This window comes from Aulonocara sp. 'chitande type north' Nkhata Bay, linkage group LG13 (assembly GCF_057382095.1).
Source record: "Aulonocara sp. 'chitande type north' Nkhata Bay isolate Kocher_YH1m ecotype deep benthic linkage group LG13, A_spYH_male_GT1.1, whole genome shotgun sequence".
Classification (NCBI taxonomy): Eukaryota; Metazoa; Chordata; class Actinopteri; order Cichliformes; family Cichlidae; genus Aulonocara; species Aulonocara sp. 'chitande type north' Nkhata Bay.
Genome location: NC_141356.1, coordinates 25,791,759 through 25,816,575, shown reverse-complemented (window position 1 = coordinate 25,816,575; position 24,817 = coordinate 25,791,759). Strand labels below are relative to the sequence as shown.

Below are 24,817 nucleotides of genomic sequence, written 5' to 3'. Positions count from 1 at the left end.
CTACTTTTCATTGGAGTGATACCTGTGACTCTGAAGGGGGCAAAGACCATATTTAGTTTAAGGCTTTAGGAACATAATTTTCTGGGTTACTTAATATAGAATATAACACTCACAGATACACATGGACATCGTGAACACACTCCAGATCTACCTCATTCAGGAGATTTGGTAATATCACCCCCCCCCCCCCCCTTTTTTTTTTTTTGACTCGCATTTGACATAATGTTCTTTTAAAAATTGTATTTAATATGGCACATAAATGATTATTTTTTTCTTAAACACATGCAAAACGTTGCAATTTCTAATCAATGGAATAACTGATAGAGTACTTGATTACTGAAATAATAATCAATAGCTGTACGTATGTCCAAACAATGGTAAGAATTGGTATATGCCTTGATAGCTGTGGCTCAAAAATAATCATGAAACAAAAATAATCATTATGTTTATTTTCACAGATCATCATGCAGGTGCTCCTCAACATTTAACAATGAGAATCACAATGTTGAGCAAATGTCCTTGGGTCATCACTTCAGAAACAAATTACAAACATCTGTTGGAACAGATCATGTGATTGCACCTTAGTTAATTTTTTTTTATATTCATTGCTTTGATTTCACTCAGCAAATGGAACAATTAAATGTACGGTCTGTGTCTTTAAAAGCAGTCTGATGGTCACAAACTGCTGTTTTACCCTGCACGCTCACACAGTCATTCAGATTCAGCAGTGGCGTTAAAAATGTACTTTTCATCGAGAAATACCATAACTTCATTCTAAAATACAAACAGAAATGTGCCAGATGTTCATCTCCTCCAACGCGTTTTTCTTATTCTGCAGCTCGTCTCCACGCGGCCCCTCCACCTCTCCGTCTGCACACAGTATTAGCACCCCAGAGAAGAACCGTTTCCCCCGTGGTACCACCAGTCGCAGCACTTTTCACGGAGCCCAGCTCAGAGACCGCCGCAGCGCCACCTACAACGGACCTCCAGCTTCACCCACATTGTCTCATGATACGGGGGCTCTCGCTCAACAACGCAGGGGCACCTCTACAGGGATCATTAGCAAGATCACCTCCAAGTTTGTCCGCAGGTCAGTGCTTTGTACCTTAGAGTCGTTGCACCCAGCAGTTATTGTACCACCGTGGTCTCAAACTCAGAGCTACATGTTAAACAAATATTTGACTGAGAACAGCTCAACGCTTTCAAAACTGCAGGATGTAAAGCCATACTTTACTAATTTATACTTCCTTTGTGCTAAGGTGCTTTTATTATTGAAGGGAAATGCAGGTTCTACAGGGAGAAACATTCATGTGCTCCTGGTGTAGTCCCATTTCCAGATCAGGAAGTCGTTCTTCCTGCTTTGTTTTGTTCAAACTTACAGTACTGTGCAAAAGTCATGAGCCACCGCTCGTTTCTTCTTATTTTGCTTGGATAATGGAAGACAAGTGCAGTGATTTACTTAAATGTGCAAACATACATGGAAATAACATCTGGTTTGACCACTTTTATTTTTTCAACACAACCTCTGTCTTGTAATTTCTTTAAGTAGTCTTGAGGAATATTTCTCCAGGCTTCCTAAAGGACATTCAGAGCTCTTCTTTGGGTGTTAGCTGCTTTTTTTTTCCTGCCATGTAGAAATAATGTTTGGTTTGATGCTCTGAGGTGGCAAATCCACGACTGAATCTGTGTTTTGTTTTCTATTCAAGTAGTATTCTTTAGCTGTGTGTTTGGGATCATTGTACCACTGAAAAATGAAGTCCCTGCCAACCAGACATTTTTCAGATGCTGTTGCATGCAAATTATTCTATTTTTGACAGGATCCCAAACCCCACTGGCTGAAATGCAGCCCTAAACCACAACAGGAGACTCCAGCATGTTTTACAGAAGACTGTAGACACTCTCTCCTGCCATCCTTTATACTTATTGATGGCAATTTATACCAAAACGCTCCTTGAAAACAAATTCTAAAGAAATGAGCAGTAACTCAAGATTTTTGCACAGTACTGTACATTAATTATCTAAATCAGAAAGTCACTTTTCTTTCTAGTCTGACACCAAATTAATATACAGTTATTTTTTAAATAGATTACAAGGCAGTTCAGAAAAGGACTTGAGTTTCCTTCCATGCTAGCAGCTCTGTAAGGCTATACTTGGTAAAAACATGCTAACAGGCTCACATTAACAATACCAGGTGTTAGCTTTATCATGGTCACTGTGTAAGTTTAACAAAATAAAAAGTACAGCTGAGGTGAGGTGAATTATGTTGCAGGTATCAGTCATTGGACAAATTATTAGATGCATTCAAATCTCGATACACAACAAAAATCATCCCTGGACATACTGTGTGTCTCTGTGTAAAAGTTACTGAAGTGATTAAAGGAGTTGCGACGTTTGTTCGGATTCCTTTATGCGAACTTTCCAGGTATAAAAATGAAGGAAGCGTCACGCTCTCTGCCTGTTTACTATAAATGCTGCATAGTTTCCCCAGTCCTCTGTGAATATCACACATCCACACTGCCACCCCTCGTCATCCATACAGCAGTTAGCACCTTCACGCTGGTCCATCTGGTGGAGGCTCACAGCTTTCTCTCCTTTTCTCCCCGCCTAGAGCTCTGTCTTTCAGGTCGACCCAGAGGTAGGAGAACATAACGCTTGCTGCACTTGTCACCCCCGTCCGAAATAAACCAAACCTCTTTGTGCCCACTATGACCTTGGCCCGTGTTTCCTTAACCCCTTGCGTACTTGCCCACTACACCACGTCCTTGCCTACTGACACCCTTTGTTATGCAGTATTTCCCTCCCTTGTGTCCACTGCCTCTTAAACAAACCTCACGGCTCACCAGCTTCTTCTGTACTAAGCCACCAGATATCTGCTTCTCAAGTTGCTAGCTTTCCTCTCCTTATTCTCCCCCATCCTTTGGCTGAGCTTAACAGAAAAGACCAGGCAAAAATCCAGAGGCCGAATGGACTGTCTAGAAACGCTTTTCCGCTCTTTGCAGATCAGTGGGGATTAAGGAAAGGTAGCGTATTGTAGATGGGATGATGCATTTGGTTAATGTGAGCTATAATAGAATGACCCTCAAAACAAAGACCGTCACAGTCACCTCATTGTGTGCTGAACCCTGATACCCAGGAGTGTGGATTCTTTCCTGGCATGATGCCTGACACCCCCTCTGTGTCCAGTCATGATGGGGGTGGTGTTTAGTAGTGAGTCGGGGCGGGGCTGCATGTGTTGATATGATCCCAAGGGAATAACGAGTCTGTTCCTGGTTTATTTCAGGGTACCTAGTGAGGGAGAGGCCAGTGCCAGGACAGAAACACCAAGGTAAGAATTTGTGAGATGTCAAGTTCACAGAGAACGTGAAACCCACCTCTGCCTACTTCCCCTGTCCCCGCTCTCACTCTCTCCCTGATGGTTTCTTGCTCAGGAGTGCGTCTGGTGACACTAAGGAGGACGGCAGTCGGGATTCAAAGCCTCGCTCCCTGCGTTTCACCTGGAGCATGAAGACCACCTCCTCCATGGAGCCCTCGGAGATGATGAGGGAGATCAGAAAAGTGCTGGACGCCAACAGCTGCGACTACGAGCAGCGCGAGCGCTTCCTGCTTTTCTGTGTCCACGGCGACGCTCGCCAGGACAATCTGGTCCAGTGGGAGATGGAGGTGTGCAAGCTGCCCCGCCTTTCGCTCAACGGCGTGCGCTTCAAGAGGATATCGGGCACGTCCATCGCCTTTAAGAACATCGCCTGCAAAATTGCCAACGAGCTCAAACTGTGACAGCAGATGGAGCCCCAGTCAGTCTTTTCTCTGGTCGCAGTCTCATCTCATCACTGGATTAGTGTCGACTCGCAGGACAAAATTCAGCACTGACGGTCCTCGCCATGCAGTATCAGGGTGGACTCGGCTGGTAAACGTGCAATACTGGCCACGAATGTACTGTACAGGGTAGTGGATCAGAGAGATATTGCAAAGTTTAACGTCTGTGACGGAGAGATAGCAAAAAAGAAAACATTAAAAAAAAAAACAGCTAACCCAGCTTTTTTTTTTTCTCCTTCCGTCCGGCCCTCTGTCTCTCTCTTTCTCGCTCTCATCGGCCCGCTGCTCCACGTCAGAAGACGCATTTATGTAACACATGCAGTATGCAACTGAAGATGACCATCCTGCAATAATGTTTTCAGTCTTCTTTTTCTAAACGCCTACTACAAGATCTACTCTCCTCGCTGAATAACCATTAAACCTACCGTATGCTAAACTAGCCGCTTTTCCACCTGTGTTAAGTCAGTATATAGATCAGGCTGGAGCCCATATGTAAAAAGAGAATTGTACTGTATGCATAACATCTGCAGGTACTGTATTGTACTGTATATTAATTTAGCGTTCTGTACAGACTTTTATTGTTAATACTGTCTTTTTTTTTCATGGGATTTGAGTTCTTTCCTAATATAATTGATGTCTCTTGGAGCATTAATCTTTCACTCTGTTTTTTTTTCTCTTCTCTTTTTTTTCTTTTTTTTTAAGAGCCACCATATGGAAATAGTGTTTTCAATTTTATTTAAAAAGCACTAAATTATTTTGTGGAAAATTGAGGGATTTGTTCCCTTGCCTTTTATGTTATATTTTTTTGCCTATGGAAAAAAACACTAAGTTGCACCACATAGACTTGAGTAGTAAGTTCAGTTAAAACTGAAATTGTGTTCACTTTATTTTCTCTCGGCAGTAGGTTGGTGATTTGGGGGTCCTGCTGCAATTGCACAACTTTTCCAGGGTGATGTGTATGAACATGAGAGTATGCACCTGTATTTCTTTGATGTTAGTTTGGTAGTCCTCAATTGCGAAGAAAAAAAAACAGCAGGGTTTAAATTGGTTTACTTTAGAAAGCGCCTGACAGGATGATACATGACGTGTTGATCGCCACGACGAGGCATTTTATTTTTTCTTTGATGGAGCCTTTCTAAAGAGCCTGATTTAGTCCTGCCACCAGTGTGATTGTGCAGGTACTTGTGTATCTCCTTGCTTGTGTGTTAATTTTCTTTCTTTCATTTTTTTTTTTTTTTTTTTTTTAATTTCAGCGGATTTTATTGTATTTATTCCATTACATTGTAATGTGCTGCTTTGTAGATTTGAGGCGTGCACTTTGTTGGAGAAAATAAAAAGGATTTTATTTGTTTGTATTTATTTTACTCCTATTTTTTTTTCATATCTGACATAATTACACACCCAGGGTTCAGGACAGTTTGCCTCATTTAGCTTAAGGAAGTACAGTGCTGTGCAACAGTCTCGAGTCACCACTGATTTCTTTACATCCAAGGAGCCAGATGTTCTTCAAATTTTTTTTAAGTAGTCTTGAGCAGTAGTTCTCCTGGCTTTCTGAAGGTCCCTCGCCATCCTTATTTGGACACTGAAACCACAGAGCCTATGAACGATGTCAAAGATCACAGTTTGACAGGCATAAAATAGTATTTGTGTACAAATAAGATGTTTCCCAAACAGTTATTGCTTGAAAAATGACTTTCAAAAGGCCTTGAAAAATTCTAAGACATGTGGAGGACAAAAGAAATGGAAGGCATACATTTTTTTAACCAATTAACAGTATCTGAGTGTGATGTCATTAAGCAACAGAAAAAGAAATCCAGCAAAGACCCGACACAGGACCAAAGAGATTCAAATGGCCCTTCAGTTGATCCATTTGCTCTTAACTGAAGCTTGATCAGAGGTCTCAGTGGAAGGATGGCTGTGAGAAAGCCATTCTTAGGGAAGGGTGAAGTGTGCCAAATTACAGAAGAACTGGACTGAAAATCTGAACCACTTTTGATGTATAATCAGTTCCATGTATGTTTGAATAAATTGCCCTTTCCTATCAAAATATAAAGAAATGAGGATTGGCTCAAGACTTTTGCACAGTACTTTAGATATGCTGTTGTGTTTTTGGCTTTAAGTATGTCACACTGAAGACATATCATGCTACACAGCACTAGCAGGGAACTCCGATGAAATGTTAAGCTTTATTGACTCTAAATTGCATGATATCAATCCTAATTATGACACAGTCAGTCACATTAGTCAAAGGTAAAGCATTATGACAAATGTCCTTCATTTCAGTGCCCAAAAATGGTTGAAAATACCTTCAATAGTTCCCAGTTGTGAACAGCTGTATTTTCAATACTTTAAACATTATGCAAACTATTACAATAAAAGCATAAGCTGCAAGGATATACAAGTAGACTCTAACCTTTGATATTTTCCAAATCAAAGGCATCATTTCAAATCATTCTCCAACAATTATCTAATAATAATCTGTCGCGGTCGTTGGTAAACTCTTAAAAACTCTTAAAAGCTTCATTTACAAATGGAAAGACAGGAAAAATGTAAACATTTCATTTTGGCAGATTTCTTCAGTTAAACATGTTAATAGGTTAAAAAGTACAATTTCATTTGTTTCTGTAGATAAATATATGACATTAGAAATGTATAAACATTGAGTGACACAAAAGGCTGAACACACATTAAAAATTAAAAAGTTACTGGCCAGTGTTAGATGTATTAGTGAACATAGATCTGCATTTATTGGGATGGGACGGCCCGTGTAAGGCCCTGGTCATGCATTAATGACTTGACAACATATGCGATCTAATCCTAACTTGAGGTGCATGCACTGGACTCAAAATGCATCTCGGTCATATGCTTGGTTGAGATGCATACATTTATCCTTTAATCTACTGTGCACTAATTTAACTAGAAGAGTTTGAAAATCAGTAGGAGTAATGGCTGCTGTTCTCAAGTTAGGATCAACGCTTTCTGAGTTGTTCAGCACTGCATCTGCTGCAACAGCCTGCTGTCTAGACAAAAAAAAATCACAAAATTCACCCACCAACCAATCTGCAACAGAAGAAAAATTAGCTCAGTTGCTCAGATCGATGATCCGGTGCTCATAGATCTGAGTTTTCCCTTTGAAACTGGAGGCCAGCAGGAATTGACGGTTGTCTATGGAAACTGGAGAGAAGGCCCTCGGTGCCTGTATGTTCAGCTCCTGAAATCGAACAAATTCGCCCTTCTTGGCATCCCAGCGGTAAACCTGGGTGAAAGAGTAATCGCTGCCAAGGATGGCGTATTGCCAGTTTCCCACAGCGAAGGGCTGGAATACCATGGAGCCACGAGAAGGCATGGTCTGCAATTCCCTAAAGAGGGCCCCGTCCCAGCGCATCACTTTGGAGTCACCAATGAAGCGCGTCAGGCAGATATACAGGTCGTTTTTGACCTGGAAATGTTTCACAGCGTAAACATCCTCCATCTCTGGGATGTCGGTGCGCCTGTCAAACATCTTGGTGCCTTTGTTCCACTGGTAGATGACGGGCCTCTGGGAGCTGCTGGACAGGATCAGGTGAGGCTTGGAGGAGATCTCCATGTACTCCACATCGGTGTCCCGATACCACTGGTGGAGGGACTGATGCCAGTAGAAGCCATTGCCGTTCCACTTGTAAATGGTGGTGGACCCGGCCTTGGAGCTGTCCGCTATGACGAAGAAGAATTCGCCATCGATGCGGAACGTCTCAACGTCGTTTGGTTTGCGGATTCGCAGGATGTCGATGCCTTGGAGCTTGATGAATTTGTTAGCGGACGTGTCACGCTTGTAGATGTGCGAGCCACCAAACAGCTGAGCCACAATGATAAAAAGCTGGTTGTCAATGACCAGGGGTTTGCAGACCACCGTGGATGTACCTGGTGAAGCAGAAGACAGGATAAAAAGTAAATATCTTCACCTCCAATAATTATCACCATTGAGAGGTTTGAATCACCCCTCCTTTCAAACTTGCACAGCCCTTTCCCAAAAAAATGCGTCTTTCACTTACTCTCAATAAAATCAAAGTTTCTGAAGACCATCTCCACGTGATCCCACTCTAGAAAGCTGCACTTCCCACTGAAGGGCTGAGCGAACACAACGTACTGGTCATTCCCAAAAGAAAATGCTTCCACTGATATGGAGTTAAAATCCATGGACTGGTAGGATTCAAACTCTGCAAGTGAAACAAAAAACACCCACTTGAAATAACTTTTTTTTTAATCCAGTGAAACTTTGAGAGAAAACAACTGTATTTATTGTACTCCACCTGTGGTGATGCAGTCGAATGACTGTGGCAGGAGGTCGTTGATCTTTTTGTCGAGCTGCGAGGCCGGGCCTTTACAGTAAAGCTGATCCACGGTGGCATTGGTGCTGTATATCCACTCCACCAGCCATTTGAGCTTGCAGTCACAGGTGAACTGGTTCCCCCTCAAGTCTCTAAAGGGAAAACACCACCAAACTAAACTCCGCATGCTGTATTAAATGCATTCAGAAAGGCCTCTGCTTTATGAATGCATTTAATTCCCAAAAGCTGGAGTTACTGAAGTGTGACTACTGTTAGCTTTGCTCTGTGGCCCTCACAGCTTCAATCTTTGCCCTCATTATCATCAAGGGGGACTATAAAGGAGAACCGGACATCTTCAGTGGGTGATAGATTGCAAACTTATCTCTTTCCTCACTGCTGCATGCAATTTTAATAGTGTTAAAAGCACCAGCTGCCCACACATTTTTCGAGCCTCGGCTGAAGTGGAATAATGATACAGTGTTCTATATATAGAAGGCTGCACAGAAAACTCATTTATCTCAGTGGCACGCATGTAAATTGAAACGCAATGAATCTCTTTGTTAGGCAAAGGTAAAATTCATACTTACACTTTTGTCAAGGCCTCGAGACCCTTGAACAAATCTTTGGGCAGCGTCTCAAGATTATTGTAGGCCAGACTCCTGAAAATAGATTAAAAAAAATTGTGCTTAGTTTCTGGTTTCCACATTGATTATATGTGCATGCATTCCCCCCAGCCCTCCCCATAGCCACACCATCTCAAACTATTAAATAATAATCTGTTTATGCAGTATTTCTGTATGTACACAGATATCTGTTAAGAAGCTTGGGGCACATATTGCCACCCTGGAGAGTACAGCAGGAACATTGCTTATTGTGGGTTTGAGGAAACATTAAGCTATTTTTAGCACTGCCTCCTCAGCCATTTTATGGCTTTCTCTGCTACAATGAAGACGGTGGAAAAAAGGCTTTTTCCTGTTGCGAAGACTTGGGTAGTATTTTATAAGTTTCTTTAGAGCCTTATCTTAAATATTATTGCATCAATAAAAGAAAATCTCAGAGCGTTTTTAACTTATAATGTACTTTCACAAATCTGTAATGAAAGAATATTATACTTTCATTTACAGTGGACATTGACGGTGGCGGGATTTGCTTCGTAATCATATTCATAACAGCTGCACAATGTTGGGAGAAGTGTCTATGTGGCAATACAAGTTGCGCAATAAAAACTGTCAGCGTTTTACTGGAACAGTGCTTGTCTGCACCTGCACATAGATTACAATGTCTGATGCAAATGAGAGAAAGCTTCTCTTGTTCTCCCTCTTAAAGCAGGTCACCAGTGATTAGATTTTTAAATTAAATAGGTCACAAAATTAAATCCCCGTGCAACTGTAGTGTTTGCTTCTTTAATACCTCTAGTAAAAAAAAGAAAAAGTACTTACAGGTGTACTAAGGTTTTCAGTCCACGAAAAGCATGCGCTGATATCGAATTGATTTGGTTGTTTTCAATGAATCTGAAAAGTTGTTGGATAAAATGCAGGAGACGGGAGATAATGTCAGGCAAATGCAACAAAACAATCACAAAATCAAAAACAAAAAAACAAAAAACCAACTTGAAGGATAATTTTGTACCAACTACTCACAGATATTCTAGGTGAGGAAGACCAATGAATGCATCCTCATTTATAGATTCCAGGTTGTTGGCTGTGAAGAGGCTGCATGGAGAAATCTCAAGTTAATATTTTTACTATTCAGGGTCAGCGAGTGGATAATAAAAATACATCTTGCCTAATAGAAAACCATTGTTGCTAACTGTAAACCACATACTTTTAAGACACGGATCTGTGCTCTCTGAGGATTCCTGCAGGCCTGCATGTCTGTTTTTAGACACACAGTGTCTCTGTCAGTACTCCACCCAATGAGGAAATGAATTCCCTCATCAAAAGAAGGAATTACCCGTAAATTACTGGATTCACATTATTATACACAGAGACATTTTAATGCAAGGCTTGGAAGAAAGCCTAGCAGAGAGATTTAAAATCACCATGCCATGAAAAGGGATGCAGGAAAACCACGTTTTCAGCAAATGATTTTTTGGGTTTAAGGCTTCTCCAACCTAATCAATAGCCACAGCAACACCCGTTCTATCATAATGTGTAGCATCATTGAAGGGGGAAATGTCTTGAACATTAAACATGGCGTTGATCAGCTCACAGAGTGCAAGAAAAGCAAGAAAAAAGTAAAAACTCCTAAGAGATTTCTCACAGGAGATGCAGAGCAGGCGTGAGGATGAAGCTCTCTTTCGGAATTTCAGTGAATTCAGACTTGACAAATGATCTGTGGGGGGGAAAACACGACACACACACGCATACTGTTTAGGCTTACAGCACAGACTGACGATCACTTATTGCAGTCTGTTCCTTGGATATGCAATTATTATGCAGCATTGGCGGAAAAATCCACGTCTTAACCAGCAGGTAGAGCTAAGCATGTTGCGTTCATCGCTGCAGTGGGTTTTTATTTCAAAACGATATTAAATAGAACTTACAAAGATGTGATTTCTCGGGGAAAGCTGCGAGGGATGAGTCCTGCGCTTTCGCACAGCGCGTTATCTTTGGAACATGTACACACTAAGGGACAGCGAGGCGGCTTGGGTCTCCTGCTGTCCACTAGAAGTATAACTGACGCCACCACAAGTAAGCCGAGCCAGAGCGATCTGCTGGGTATCTTGTGTGTATGTTCCATCCTTGAGATCCGCAGCGGGCACAACTTGCGCGTCGAACAGCCCTACACATGAACCAGGGTCTCCGCTGTGGTTCCTCTCCCACCGCTGCTGCAGCCGCTTCTGCCTGGAGGCCACGCGAATGTCCGCTCTTGCTTATCTCCGTGCGCCACCGCCGCTCTGGAGGTGATAAAACCGGGCGACCCGTGCGCCCACAGCGCCGTAATTACACCGAACCTCCAGACGAAAAGAAATCTAAACCCTCCGAGACAAAAGCAATAATAATAAATATATAATGTGACGCTTGCTGTGGAGTCTTGAAGCTCAGGAATATTCCAGCTGGCTCGGTGACAAACGCGGTGTGAGGGCAGGTGGGGATCCCAACGGGAGCAGACGGAGCATCTTCATCCAAAACCACGCCTATGATTTCAGCAAACGCCACTCTCTTCGTGTCAGGGTCTTGGAGGATTCCGCCCTATGGGCAACTGAATTGTGCAATTTTTTTCGTGAATCAGCGGGAGAAGAAGAAGCTCTGACATGAGCCAGCGGACTGTCGTCTGTGGCGCAGACGCACACGAGCGTTCTATGCGGGAAGCGGATGGGAAACCCGCTGACAATTAATTGTGATTATGGAAATGTAGCTGCAACATTTGGCTCAAAACCAGATGTTGACTGTCAAAACGCTGCCGTTACAAATCACGGGTTCTTTGGTGCCGATAAAGTCACCGAAACTTTGTGCTTTCTTAAATATTCCCATATTTGTAAAATGTTGTGGGTATATTTCCTGGTTTGCACTCGGTTTCCATGACGACTGGAGGATGCAAAGTATTTCTGACCTGTGGTGGAGGGGTGTGGGGAAACCCTCCTGTCACTCTGACATCTGTTCTGCCTCAGTACCATCCCCCTCATCCTCTTAAACAAAGGGCAGGTTAAACGGTCTCTAAAATACACTCGTCTCTTTTCATGCTTTAATACTGCTGCAAGCCACCACCTTCACAGTTTTATTGCAGTTTTTTCTTAATCTTCTATGCCAGACACTTGCTTGTTCAGGAGGGTGCTCTTGGAGCCCTATAAGGCTGTCATCATCTCATTTCTTACTTCTGATTAATATGTTTACTCACTGTGGCTGTCAGGCCTGCATGCTTCTGACCCATCTTGGTACAAATATGCACAGGCCTTTTGAAAAGTGCACAAATACTCACATGATTACAATACTTGATATCCTGCGCATGTTTACAGTGATATTACTAATGCAAGAGAATTAGAGGAGCGTGATCCTCCTCTGGGAGGTTTGAAAAATGAAGCTGGGAAGAATGAAGCTATTAGGCTGCTTCTAAGAAGTATCAGCAGCTGCTGGACCAGGGAGAGAACAGTGGATATTATTGTGTGTGCTGCAAGATGTTGTGTAGTGTCTGTGCTTCATAAATGTCACCATTCATCACCAGAGTAGGACACAGACTTTCCAGTAACAATATGACCACAGTCAGTCAAGTGTTTCTCACTTTTTAATATGTATTTGGAGTTTCCTGTAATAAACACTGATCACTGACTACATTAGACTACTGTGTAATATTTTGTAGATTTCCCCTTTTTCACCCAAATAGCCCCTCTCCTAAGTCAGGGCGTTGACACAGGACCTCTGTGGGTGTTGTGTGGTTTAGGGGTGGAGTCTCAGTGGATCAGCCCTGTTCTGGCACATTCCCCAGATGCTCTTGCATTGAGATCTGAGGAGTTTGGAAGCTGGGGTGGCTTTTGTTGTGTTATTTGAGCCATGCCATAACAGTTATAGCAGTGTGACATCATCCTGATGGGAGATGCTGTTTTTTTGTGCACTGGTATGAAGGGCTGGAACAATGTTTACATGGGTGGTAAGTGTCACTGTAGCATGATGAATCCAAGGACTCAAGCAGAATAATGCCCGTGTAACAAATTATTCAGTGTTACTAACTTCACCTTTCAGTGCTTTTTAAAATATTGTTATTGATCATTGTTTGGGCCTGTATTAGCTTGTGACCTGACTTATCTGCCCCTTTACCTAAAGATGCATGAATAAAATTATATTATTTGTGGATATGTTCAATCTTCACCCAATGGCTGTGGGTAAAATAGAGCCATTCTGTCTGGCAGTCTACACAAATGAGCTGAACTCCCCACTAGAGGGAAATGCTGAGCAAGGTAGATATGTTTAGTTGTCAGGTGGACTCACTAGCTTCATAAAATTCTTTCTCTAAGATTTACACCTTAAGGGGAAGAGAGCATCATCCACAGGGAGCTTTTCTACATGACTATCAAGATTTTAAATTGCTAGAGGCTCTCCCGCTCTGATCTTGAGCAAACTGAGTGAATGCACTTGTTTTGCAGGTCTGCCATCTTGTCAGCCCACAGAGTAGGCATACCTACTATATGAAAATATAGCATAAAACCTCAATTATATGAAAAATGTAAACAAATAAAGCTCAAAATTATGTTTTGATGAACGATGAAATTACATCTTAGGATCCTTTCCTGTCCATCAGTGATTAAATGATGAAGAAGTAGAAGATGCTAATTATTGTTATGATGATATGATTATGAAAGTGTACACTGTGCCAAAAACACCCCGTAAAGCTTTTACAAGCAGCTGCTGCTCAAGAACTGCCCATCCAAGGCCTCCCTGCTGTTAAACTTACGCTGCCACCATAAGAGCGCGAAAAGACAATTAAAATCACGATTTACGAGATCTGCAAAAATATTTATATTCAGTAAACAAAAGCAGAGGAATAAATAACATTTGATTCCCTAGAAAAAAGCTAGATAAATATAACTGTTTATTTCTTTTAGACAGAACAGTCAGACCATAGCTGTCTGCAGCAGTTTGCTCAGCCTTGGATGCAGAAACCAAACAAATGTTTTGTGGACAAATCACAGCTGACATGAAGCTTGACATCCTGATCTGTTTCAGTCTGGCTTTAACAACATCATCTATGTGGTGCATCAGCTTACCAGAACAGTTTGCATGTCATTTGATTTGGACTCTGTCTGGCACATGAGCATTTCCTTAACAAACATCTTTCCTCCACCCTATACTATTCAGTTTGGGTTTTTTTACTATTTAGAGTGAATAGATAAAGAATGGTGTCAGAGCCTGTTGTAAGAGAGAAAGACAAAAACAATCTCTTCCATCCATTAAGTTTCTCCATAAGATATTGTGTAAAATGACAAATACAGTATATTAATTATGTATTTTTTTTGAATACTTTGAATACTTGAAATATGTGTGTAATGGTTTAAAAGAAAGATTCCTCAGTTTAATCCTGGGAAGGAGGCACAAATTCTTTTGTGGTTGCATCAGGATGGGCATGTGGTGTAAAAGATGGTCATTAGAGTTTACAAGAATTGATTTCATACTGTGCAGTTCAAAGAAAGGTTCCAGTCTTTCATATAGAACAAGTGAATCAGTCATTTGGGAAACAGCTAAAGGGTTATGATGCTGTTACAACCTTTGAGACAACAGCATAAAAAAGTCAGAAATGCAGTGAAACACCAGGTGGACAACTCAGGAGGATAAGAAATAAGTTGGTCAAACAATATGCAAAACCTTTTGGCAGTATTTGAGCCAAAAGCACAACAGACAGACAGACAGACAGACAGACAGACAGACAGACAGACAGACAGACAGACAGACAGACAGACAGACAGACAGACAGATAGATAGATAGATAGATAGATAGATAGATAGATAGATAGATAGATAGATAGATAGCCCTCAATAACCTTTTGGAAACACTGCTTTTGACACTAATGCAGAATCCTGTAGGTGTTGCATTCACACTCTTTGTCTTATATGTGACGTGTACGGTATGTTGTACATCAAAAGCCACCAGACATACATGCTTTGCACTATTTCAGGAATGTCAAACTTAATGTCCGGTGTCCAAATTTGGCCTGGCAAAGACTCTAATCTGGCCCACTGGAAGGCTTTAAAAATGTTGTAAAATTTTGTAAAAATAATCAAGCTTTATAGCCTAATGAAAAAGACCTCCACCACAGCCATTCATACTACAGTAAAGTAATGAACAAATATATGAACAATTAAGGAACTGACAAAATCCCTGTTTTTTCACTACTATAGAAAAAAAACATGTTCTGTTTTATATTTACTAGACAATCTGAACAACAAGCTACTAGAACGTTTTCTGTAATTTTGTACATTTATTTCTTCTAATTTCTTACCATGTCATGCTGACAGATTCATTTAATACAGCAGCATTTCTTAGTCATGTAGGAAAATAAGACATATGGTTGAAATTGCACTTCTTTTTCTTATATTAAGATATCTCAAATGTGTATTTAGACTTCTTTACACAGAGAGAAAGAAGAGTTTCACTGGTGTGGCCCACTAAAGGTGAAAGTGGGCTGTATGTGGCCCCGCAATGTAACATGAGTTTGACATCCCTGCTCTATTTGACATGATTATGGATGTATTCCCAGTGTTCACCCACTGGTGGGTCTTTTTCTCACTGGAAACACAACTGAGCCACAGCAGCGTTTGCGCCAGCTGTTCTTGAACTGGCAGACCGAGTAGAGGATGGGATTGAGCGCTGAATTTGCCAGAGTGAACGTCACCACCCGGAAGAACATGGTGGAAGAGACATATATGTGACCCTGTATGTTGTGGGCCAATATGACGAAGAAGATAATGAAAATAGGGCTCCACATGACTAAGAAGGAAAGCATCAAGACCAGCATAGTACGGAACAGCTTCATATCCTGGCAGGAGATGTAGTAGTGAGGAGAGTCTCCATTGGGTTGCTGACGGTCTCTGGGTCGGAGCCTTAACCTGCAATTTTTAGCAATCTGGAACAGAAATACAATATTTGATACAATGCAAACACCTGTGGTTACAGAGACATGATGAAACCATTTACACACCCTGATTGAGCTGTATATGGATTTACACATGAAGCATGGAAACAGTTTTATTTGTCTCATCCATAAAGTCTACTGAGCGCTAAAATCAATTTGCAGCTGGTCACCATGTTCTTCTGTTCTCTGTGTCACACTCATGGATACATTGGCATAACTGGTTGCCCAGTTTAGTGTTAACAGTTGATAGCGGAGAGCACTGAACGTACACACAAAGGTAATAATTAGTAAGCGCACATTTCCCCCCCCACGGGGACAGAGAAATGTCTAAGAAATCAGGATATCCATGCATTAATTCAAGGAAGAATGCTTATTTAATTAATAATATAAGTATAATGACAGCTGGAAAAAGAAACTGAAGTGGCCAAAAACATTTTTCGTTTAAAAATTAAGTTAACTCATGTATATTTCTGTCTTCATGTAAGAAACTTGTAAATTGAGAAAACGGTAAATTCAGAGCTGGATTTTTACAATTTGTGTTAGAAGCATAAAAACAGACAACAGCTGATCTGTCCTTCTCCTCGCTGCCTGCCATCTTTAGCAAAGACAGCATTAACCCACCTGCAATATTTTGCTGTAACTAACCAGAATGATGAGTCCTGGGAGAAGGAAGCTCAGGGCAGTGAAGACTACGTTCCACACAATCTCCCCTGCTGGGTCAGGCCACTTGAGAGTACAGATGTGACCGTGTTCTTGCGGAGATAATAACAAACATAGGCATAGCTCTATTGTAGAAATATTTCCTCTTTTTTAAATTCATCCATACCAGCTTTGGGAAATCCACTTCCATCACAGTGAAGAACAGACTGAGGGGGAGGGAGGTGAGTGCAGAGAAAGCCCAGATGAAGACGAGGGTCACAGTCACCATCCTGGGAGCCAGACTTGGCACAGTCTGCAGCCAGAGAATAGCCTGGACTCTCTCCACACTGATCGTGGCCAAGGTTGTGATGGTGACACAGCCACTCATACAGATGACATAGAGCAATGTGTGGCAGGCTGCATACCCCAGCTCCCAGGACACGGTCCAACGCACTGTCACAATCAGCGGGATCATGCTGACGAACAGCAGATCAGCCACGAACAAGTTGAGCGTCAGGATGGTCTTATTGGCAAGCAGCCTGCGTCCACAGGTTACCAGGACTGCAGCTCATTTGCAGCTACAGAGACCAGAAAGACTGCACTGATAGCTGCGGTTTCCATTATAGTGGTAGCAACCTGATTTGAGTGGTGCAGCTCAGAGAAGAAAGAAAAAAAAGTCAAGTTTCTCAAGTGAAGGGAATGAATGTGAAGGTCTGTATCCATGCAGGCTGAAAAGGTACTAAATGTGAAATGCACACACTGCTCACTCCTGCAGACAAACAGAAAAATGAATGTTGACAGATGCTGATAAGAAGTAAAAGGGAGGAGAAAGGGTGGAGACTAGACTTTCTGATGCTGTTTGCTCTGCAATGCTTAAAAGGAAGTCTTTGCATTTTCACTTTAAGTGATGACGTGATGATGTGCTTACTCACATTTGGACATAAAAACATGAATTTGGTTTGTTGTTTACCTAATAAATAACATATCGTTTTTAGCTTTAAACTATTTTTTGATAAATTTCTAAAATATGTGTTTTCTTGTTTTTAATGACAAGTAGTCTGAGAAATTTGTTAAGTGCTGCACTTTGGAAATATTTCTAAATTGATTTTATTTTGCTCTTTTCACTGCCTTCTGTTTTAAGCACATAGTTTACATGTAATAAAATGTGCTATAGAAATAAACCTACCACTGCCGTTTGCTAAAACACTTCCTGCTAAAAAGCAACAACACTCAAAACATCAAATAGTTGCTTGTATATTTGTATATATCAGTTGAAACCAAAAATAATTTGAGTGCATCAAAAAAAGATCAATATCAGTAGATTTATTACATGGAGCACAGTCTCGACAGAGTATTTAAACCAAACTTCAAACAATTTTCCAACTAATAGTGTTTATTTTGTACACAAACATGCAAGGTGTTATTCCTCTGCAATCCCTCCGCATCCAGCACAGCTGGTGTGCTAGTCCAGTCCAGATAATACAAGGCCAGTTTAGAGAGACAATCTGTAAATACTATAGAATGAAGACAAGATGTAGCCCTTTACATAGTGCATTTATTGCTAATTACAGATTTCAAGCAGCTGCAACAGTATGCTGCCAAGAGCTGTAAGCAGCTGCAGCTGCCTGGCTGTGCTGGATGAAGCAGAGATTGCTCCAAACTCAGTTACATTTCTGGGGGAATCTTTGCTGTTATGTTTAATCAAAGCTTTGAGGATTCGTTTCAAACACAGCTTAAGCAACTTGTCACATTAATTTATCAAAATAACTTTAATTTAACAACCAATCCATCTTAAAGAAGATCCATCATTAAAGAGCTTCCAGGCTCAGCTCAGTTTAGACAGATTTCTAGATGGTTCATCAGTTCTCGGTGGTGACTGACTGGATACTCGGCCTGGCAGACGGGACACTCCAGGAAGCTTTCATTCATCAAGTTGCTGTGAGGCGAGGACGTCAGGCTGGGTCTGGAGAACTGGGACAGGGGAGGGTTCGTTTCCCCTGAGCTCTGATCCGGCTTCTCTCTCTAACATAAACAACAACATCCATCAGTTACACTTTAGTCCTGGGATTAAAAAAAACTAACAAAAAAAAAAGAAAACTGCTAAATTTATTCCAAAGTAAATCTTAAAGCTACACTATTTTTTACAATAACAGAGTAGGCTGAGTATGAAAGGTGCTGCTTTTTACTTGATTTTACAACTTGAATTCGTTTTGAATGTTTGCTTTAACTGTGGTTCGTGCAGAAAATTATCAATGGAAGAAATTACAGCAGCAGACACGCAAAGTGAGGAAACATCTGGTGTGCTCAGGTGAACAAAAGGCAGTAAGTACTGAATATTCAGTGACCAGGCAAATAAAAACACAGCTCCAAATGAAAATTAATGTTGCCTGCAACACTGAATTTGTTAAAAAAGGAAAACAAAATACTGGCAGCTGCTAGAGCTACCCCTCAGCCTCCTAGTAGACAAACCTATGGTATCAATTTGAAACTCCTAGGTCATTTCCTTCTTAAGTTATTACAAGATTTTAAGAAAACTTGACCTCTGATCTTGAGGTCGAGATTACAAAATCCTGTGTTGCCTTGTTCATGAGTTATCATGTTCAGAAACGTTGACGTCCACACCATGATGGGGTGGGCACTCTTTATCCTTTAAAGGCTGAGGGGTAAAAACTCTATTAATGCAGCTTTAAGTTTGATCACAGATCAATCTTATCATCCTCTGATTAGATACTGACGCCAACCTTTAACTGCTTTGCCACATGGCCTTTTCCTTTTTGCAATGCCTTCAGAACTTTGACCATTTGCTTCTTTAAATAAGAGCAATTCTGCCTCTCATCCTCAAGGTCTTGTGAAGAAATCTGGATCTAAAATGTAAAAAATTGTCACTGCGATGAACTGAATGAATAACACTATAATAAAAGAGATAATGTGTGGCTGTAGAAGGCAGGCACAGACAAAACAGAGCACACTGTGTTTGCATACTGCAACCTTTTTATCTCCAAAAGACTTATTAAAAAACACAAACTGGCCATCCTCTGTGCATTGTCATTAATCTGCGCCATCATTAACAATGGGTAAATCAGCAACACGAAACTGCGAAAACTAACAGAAAGTAAATGTGCCTGTCATACCTGTCGCTCTAGGTCTGCAATCTTTTCCTGGTCTGCATGGTGACGATTTAACATAAACCTCTGAAAGAGATTCGCCTGATTGGAGAGTAATTTTTCTGTGATTTCATTGGCTCTTTCTTCCCTCATGTGAGCACATTAAGATTTTTACTTTTTACCTGCAGCTCAGAGTTTCCCGACCTTCTTCTCTCATCATCCAGCACGCCCTGGAGGACTTCTCTCACATCTCTCTGTTGTTGCTCTTCATCCTCAGGGCAATTCTGCACTTCCTGTGTGCTTCTGCTCAACCTTTCAGCTTGCAGCTGCTGTTTGAGCTCCTCCACTTCCCTTTCTCTTTCCTTGCACCTACAGATCATTTTTGCCTGTCAAATAGCTAACCTTGATTTTTCAAACATACCAATTTTGGGTGATCATCAGATTTTGGTGGGTCACTTCAACTCGTTCCCTCAGTACCTCCAGTTCATGGAAACATATAATCATTACAGCCATTCTCAAACTTCAGACTGCTAACCATTTTAAAGTATAAAGATAACCTGTCTGCTTTTGTTTTTGGTATCAAAAAAAGGCAGAAAAGAAAATTAAGAATTCCGTTTTAAATCACGTAGTTCTTAAAGTTAATCCATTTTTAATGGATTATTTAATTGGAATTATAAAATAAGCAAAACTACTGGCAATTATAAAATATATTTTCAAATATATTTCAATGTAAAAAGTAACTCCTGGTAGCCCACCTGCAATACAGGTACAGTCCACCAGAGGGCTGCAGTCCACACTTTGTCTATTACTGATCTATTTTTTATGCCTTGATTTTTCAAACATACCAATTTTGGGTGATCATCAGATTTTGGTGGGTCACTTCAACTCGTTCCCTCAGTACCTCCAGTTCATCCTTGGCTTTCTGGAGGAGTCTTTCATAATGCTCCTGCATCTGGCTTATTTTCTCTTTCTCTACAATAAGAAAAAGAAATCAAAAATTAAAAGCAGAAGTGGGAAACAAAAGCATGTCTACTCAGATGTGTGCCATGTGGCATTAAAAAAAGATAAATGAAGCACATGAGGACACATTCTGTTACAGTGGGCTACTATTGGACAATCTTGATATTTTAAAAACTTGTTGTGACAGACTGCTGCCCCTTGTCGCCCCAGTGGTGAGTGTCCACTGCCCACTATCCTCTTGGCTCACCGTCTGAATGGTCCTCATTGTGCTGCTGTGAACGGGCCTGATTGGCTTCATTCAGCTGCTTCTCCAGCCATAACATTCTGGCCAGAATCGCCCTCACATAGGCCTCTCTCTGCTGGTCATACTCCAGCCACTGCTTGTTTTTTTCCAAGGCCTCAGGGCATTGAATGAAATAATGAGAAGCACATAAAAGAAAAGACAGAAACAGATCTTTGCCAGAAAGATGTCTCCAAACCACAAACACTTAGTACGACATGTATACTGTAGCCTGACTTGTAAGTAAAAACGGACTAAAAGAAGATTAAGGGGAAGGATAGGAGTGGATAGAAAAACACAGGGGGCATTTCCCAGCTGTGCCAAGAAAACACTTACATCTCTGAGATGAATTTGGACCTCTGCCACAGCTTCATTACTCGTGGAAACCTGTTCATCAGCTGTGGAGTCCTACCAGAGAGACCAGAAAGACACAAAACAATACTGCACATTTGAAAATGAGCAATTCATATTAACAGTCTCTTAGTTGCTACGATAAAAAACAAAAGCTAGCTGGCAGGCAGAACAGTTCAAAAAAGATCCATAACATCTCTATGATGACTATCATGGCTCTCAGTATCCTAATGGTAGTGAGACTGAAAAATACCTGCTGCTATCTAGTGGTATAACTGGGGCAAGAGGGGCTTAATTAGCTAAACAGATGCTGGAAAGTCTAAGAGTAATGTGAGCAGTGTGAAGGAAATAATCACATTCACATGACTGCATCTGAAGCAGGACAGCTGCAAATTTAACAAGCAATTAAAAATGCTCCACACAACATCGAGACCTTTTCTTGTTTGCTAGATTATAACAGAGAGACTGACAAACATTCATGCTAGAATCGCCAATCAAGGCCCAGCTACTGGATTCAAATCCAGGACCTTCTTAGTCTAAGGTGATGGTACTAACCATTCTGCTTCCACTATTTTCAGACAGCTTTCTTCCACCAGTAAACCAGTGCAGAAAAATGTTGCTCCCATTGCACCTACAGTGGACACGTCTGTCCACAACAGTCACCAGCTAGTGGCATGCAGTGGAACTATCTCAATGACACACTGGTCTATAAACAACACTCCACTGAGCCAGAATTCCTACTCGAAGGACTCTCTATAGGAAGCTGGCCAGTATGACCCACTAAGCTTCATCCTGTTGACCAGTTGGGCAAAAATTGGGCAAAACTGTTTTAGGCCCCCTGGATGATACCAAGGTGCTTAGAAGATGATTTGATGTTGTTGGCGAGAGGGACAATTTAGTGACAGACATCCAAACACAAGATACTCAGTTTTGTCAGGATAAAGGAGGAGGACATTTGAAGATTTATTTATTAATGGTAGTAAAGCATTCATAGAGGTAGGAGAAGCTGTTGAGCATCCAGACTGCTAAACTAAAGGTCTGAGATAAAACTTACTCAGCTAATACAACTTCCCAAATACAAAGCTTCAGAGGAAGAGACAGACACTGATGCCTGCCTTTCCAAATGAATACAAAAGTCATGACTGACATTTAAGGGGAGCTGTGTTGGAAAACCCAGCAGTGACCCCTTGTGGGAAAGGAATTATTTGCATTGACATCACTGGCTGTCCCCTGTAGTAGCAGGGCAAAAAACCTGGCAAGCAATTAAGCATGCCTAACATGCTCCAGACCTTTTTCTGTGCTTTAACCAGACAATGCTATATGGTCTATAGATTTGAAGAGAAAGATGTACTGGGTTAAACAGAACTGTTTGTTTTTACTGCTTCCGACATTATAATCTCTAATTTGAAAATCTGCTATACCTGCTTCCCTGTAACTTTTTTCTCGACATACTGACACCTTGTTGAGATGACCTCAAGCTTCTCCTCGATTTCCTCAATCTCTCTGGAGTAACGGGATATGCTACTCACTGCATCCACTGGTCTCTTTTCTTTTTCACACAGCTGCTCAGAGGGTGAAGCAGTTTTCTCATGTTTCGTCCTAAATTCCCGGGTACACTCGAGCCTGATGGCTTCAAGAGAGAGGAATCTCTGCATGGAGACACAACAAAACATCTTTTAAATATTGGCAGGATGTATTGATACAAAAAAATTGTAAAAATAATTAGACTTAGCAGTGTGAGCATGATTACCTCTACAAGCTTATTATGCTGCGACTGCTGATGGGTCAGTTCAGCCAGGGTCCTTTTCAGGTAGGCATTCTCTTTCCTGAGGCTGCTGACAACCATGGCAAGCTCTGAGTTGAGCTTTTTCTTGAGAGAGCGCTTGTATTTAGATGCTGCCATCCCTGTTACCTGCTCACAAGTATCACAGGAGCAATGCATCTTAGAACATAACATATGAAACATCAACAATACGAGCAGGATTACATTACCTAATATTCACGAGCAAAGACAACTTCACCAAAGTTTGATTTCTGAGCAGTAATTTTATAATTAGTTTGTAATGTATTGCATTGCAGCTAGTTGCTTTTGACTTTGAAACCTAGTGTATTTTTAAATATATATACATATTTTTTTTTTCTTATTCTTTATTTTATTTAAAGGTGTCTCTAAATTTATTAGCAACGCACCTACATCCCACTACATGTAAGACAAATTGAATTAAATAAATCTGGCATCAGCAAAGTGCTACCCCCCCCACACACACGTTAAAATATATTTTTGTGTCTATCACTAGTTAACAAGCTAACAGTTAACATGCTAACAAAATCGCTCATACTTAAGAGTTAAACTGGATACCGAATATTGGTCTCTCATATCTATAAAATAACATTAATGATGTAAAAAACCGCTTATAACCGCCATAATCTATAAGGTTTTTGCTAGACAGAATTAAAGCTACTTTAGCTAGCTAGCCAACGTTAAATAGCTAGTGTTACCATTTAGCTAACGTTATTATAACAGTATTGAAATATGACTGCTCATTTTAAAATAAATCTTACTTTCTTAAGGTATTGTTTTACCAAATCTGCTGCAACACCTACTGGGTTTATATTTTGTTACCTAAAGATGGTGTTGACTGTCAAATTGTGAAGTTGGATGATTATGGCAACCTTTCTTCATCGCCCACTAGCGTGAAAACGGAGAAGAGGAGGAGCTCAGCGGATAAAACTGGTGTTAAATAATAACAATATTGCCTTTCTATATGAATGTTTTTGCAGCTTATTAACTTTTAGATTTAACATAAAAGTGTGTGGCTTTACTTAATAGAAGAAACGTTACTTTAAGCAAGTATTTTAAAAAAATTGACTGCAGGGGAAGATGGCAGTACTTAGGCATCACCACAGAGTGGCGCTGCAGCACAGGATGAGGGTCTCTTTTTGGTGCTCCGTACAGTAAAGCCGCTTCAGGCTGCTGGTGGCTGCTGTGACTCATAAGGTGATTGGTATCCGCCCCTCTCCTCCTCTGCTTTAAACTTTGTCTCAGTTCCTCCTATGATGGCACCTTCTCTCTCAGAGGAATATAAAGCTTTTCTTTGAGTGTTTTTTTTTTTGGACTTCTATCAACATGCTGCGGGTCATAGTTGAATCCGCCAGCGGGATACCCAAAAAGAAACTTGGCAACCCAGATCCAATAGCTTCGGTGATCTTTAGAGGTGAGAAAATTCTTCAGGATAACTATTACCTTAACTCTTCCTGCTGTATGCTGTGCCACTTCTTTTCTAGGAGAAACTGAGCATCCATACAGTGTTTCACTTTCTGTCAGGTTAACATCTTTTGGTTGTAATCACTTAAACGTTTATTGCAGCTGAATATTTTGGCTGTGACTCAAAAAAAACAAAGATGCATCCTTATAAGGTCAGAATAACCCACGGCTCCCAAAGGAGAAGGCTTGCATTGTTATTGTAATAAAAACTCCCTCAGGATTGTAAAATTGTTTGTGCAGCAATTATTTTTAGTTGAAAAATAAGTTTGGCGTTGGTTTGAGACTTTTATGTGTCGCTCCTATTCACTGTTAAACTTCAAAATGCTTGGGAGGAAGATATTTTAAAAAAGGAATATAAATCATTGCTTTGTCATTTTTTCTTACAGGTGAAAAGAAGAAAACCAAAGCAGTTGATAATGAGCTCAATCCAGTTTGGAATGAAGTAAGTGTAAACTGAAAGTTAACTTTAATGTTTGGGTGTGATGTTGATGTGTATGTTGTCAACATGACTCCCTGCTGGTGGTTGATTCCAAA

At 40.8% G+C, this 24,817-nt stretch overlaps 4 protein-coding genes and 1 pseudogene across 22 annotated transcripts in view; 2 read left to right on the top strand and 3 right to left on the bottom strand.

Moving 5' to 3' along the window:
- The window catches only part of mark1 (MAP/microtubule affinity-regulating kinase 1), a 36,072-nt gene extending 30,900 nt beyond the window's left edge, over nt 1-5,172 (top strand). For 4 of the 6 annotated variants that reach the window (XM_086259454.1, XM_086259452.1, XM_086259451.1 and 1 more), the window contains exons 16-19: nt 839-1,090; nt 2,609-2,635; nt 3,281-3,325; nt 3,429-5,172. In XM_086259454.1, coding sequence (XP_086115580.1) covers nt 839-1,090; nt 2,609-2,635; nt 3,281-3,325; nt 3,429-3,774 — 670 coding nt within the window. In that variant the 3' untranslated portion in view covers nt 3,775-5,172. The remainder of the gene's footprint in view (nt 1-838; nt 1,091-2,608; nt 2,636-3,280; nt 3,326-3,428) is intronic. The other 2 variants (XM_086259453.1, XM_086259456.1) reach the window with 1 other exon arrangement.
- LOC147316174 (leucine-rich glioma-inactivated protein 1-like) lies at nt 280-11,413 on the bottom strand. Its single transcript, XM_086259457.1, has 8 exons — nt 10,666-11,413; nt 10,383-10,454; nt 9,761-9,832; nt 9,560-9,631; nt 8,708-8,779; nt 8,103-8,272; nt 7,845-8,009; nt 280-7,713 (listed from the first exon to the last, which is right to left on the bottom strand). Exons 1-8 carry the CDS (start codon nt 10,860-10,862, stop codon nt 6,896-6,898), a joined length of 1,638 nt encoding a protein of 545 aa, XP_086115583.1. The 5' UTR covers nt 10,863-11,413; the 3' UTR covers nt 280-6,895.
- A 3,899-nt stretch (nt 11,414-15,312) lies between these two features.
- On the bottom strand, nt 15,313-17,046 carry LOC147316173 (free fatty acid receptor 4-like; annotated as a pseudogene).
- A 585-nt stretch (nt 17,047-17,631) lies between these two features.
- On the bottom strand, nt 17,632-24,051 carry LOC147316172 (centrosomal protein of 55 kDa-like). 13 transcript variants are annotated; one of them, XM_086259437.1, is made up of 11 exons: nt 23,910-24,051; nt 23,642-23,707; nt 22,769-22,930; nt 22,440-22,667; nt 21,004-21,075; nt 20,635-20,785; nt 20,273-20,399; nt 19,610-19,796; nt 19,455-19,529; nt 19,065-19,187; nt 17,632-18,345 (listed from the first exon to the last, which is right to left on the bottom strand). In XM_086259437.1, exons 3-11 carry the CDS (start codon nt 22,919-22,921, stop codon nt 18,154-18,156), a joined length of 1,308 nt encoding a protein of 435 aa, XP_086115563.1. In that variant the 5' UTR covers nt 22,922-22,930; nt 23,642-23,707; nt 23,910-24,051; the 3' UTR covers nt 17,632-18,153. The 13 variants fall into 13 exon arrangements, with proteins under 13 accessions (XP_086115563.1, XP_086115568.1, XP_086115570.1 ...); XM_086259442.1 differs by lacking the exon at nt 23,642-23,707 and having other exon boundaries at nt 23,910-24,047; XM_086259444.1 differs by lacking the exon at nt 23,910-24,051 and having other exon boundaries at nt 19,455-19,514; nt 23,642-23,867.
- Nucleotides 23,642-24,817, top strand: part of myofl (myoferlin like) — a 23,520-nt gene continuing 22,344 nt past the window's right edge. The window contains exons 1-2 of one of the 2 annotated variants that reach the window (XM_086259433.1): nt 23,642-24,233; nt 24,670-24,725. In XM_086259433.1, the coding sequence (XP_086115559.1) occupies nt 24,146-24,233; nt 24,670-24,725 (144 nt within the window). In that variant the 5' untranslated portion in view covers nt 23,642-24,145. The remainder of the gene's footprint in view (nt 24,234-24,669; nt 24,726-24,817) is intronic. The other variant, XM_086259434.1, reaches the window with a different exon arrangement.

What these genes read in the sequence shown, in the direction of transcription:
- LOC147316172 (XM_086259437.1), bottom strand. Translation starts at nt 22,921, where the DNA reads ATGGCAGCATCTAAATACAAGCGCTCTCTCAAGAAAAAGCTCAACTCA. An exon ending in TCCAAATTCATCTCAGAGAT is followed by an intron (nt 20,786 to 21,003) that starts GTAAGTGTTTTC and finishes CAATGCCCTGAG; the next exon opens with GCCTTGGAAAAAAACAAGCA. An exon ending in CAATGAGGACCATTCAGACG is followed by an intron (nt 20,400 to 20,634) that starts GTGAGCCAAGAG and finishes TTCTTATTGTAG; the next exon opens with AGAAAGAGAAAATAAGCCAG.
- LOC147316174 (XM_086259457.1), bottom strand. Translation starts at nt 10,862, where the DNA reads ATGGAACATACACACAAGATACCCAGCAGATCGCTCTGGCTCGGCTTA. An exon ending in CCCCGAGAAATCACATCTTT is followed by an intron (nt 10,455 to 10,665) that starts GTAAGTTCTATT and finishes TCCCCCCCACAG; the next exon opens with ATCATTTGTCAAGTCTGAAT. An exon ending in CTGAAAACCTTAGTACACCT is followed by an intron (nt 8,780 to 9,559) that starts GTAAGTACTTTT and finishes ATCTATTTTCAG; the next exon opens with GAGTCTGGCCTACAATAATC.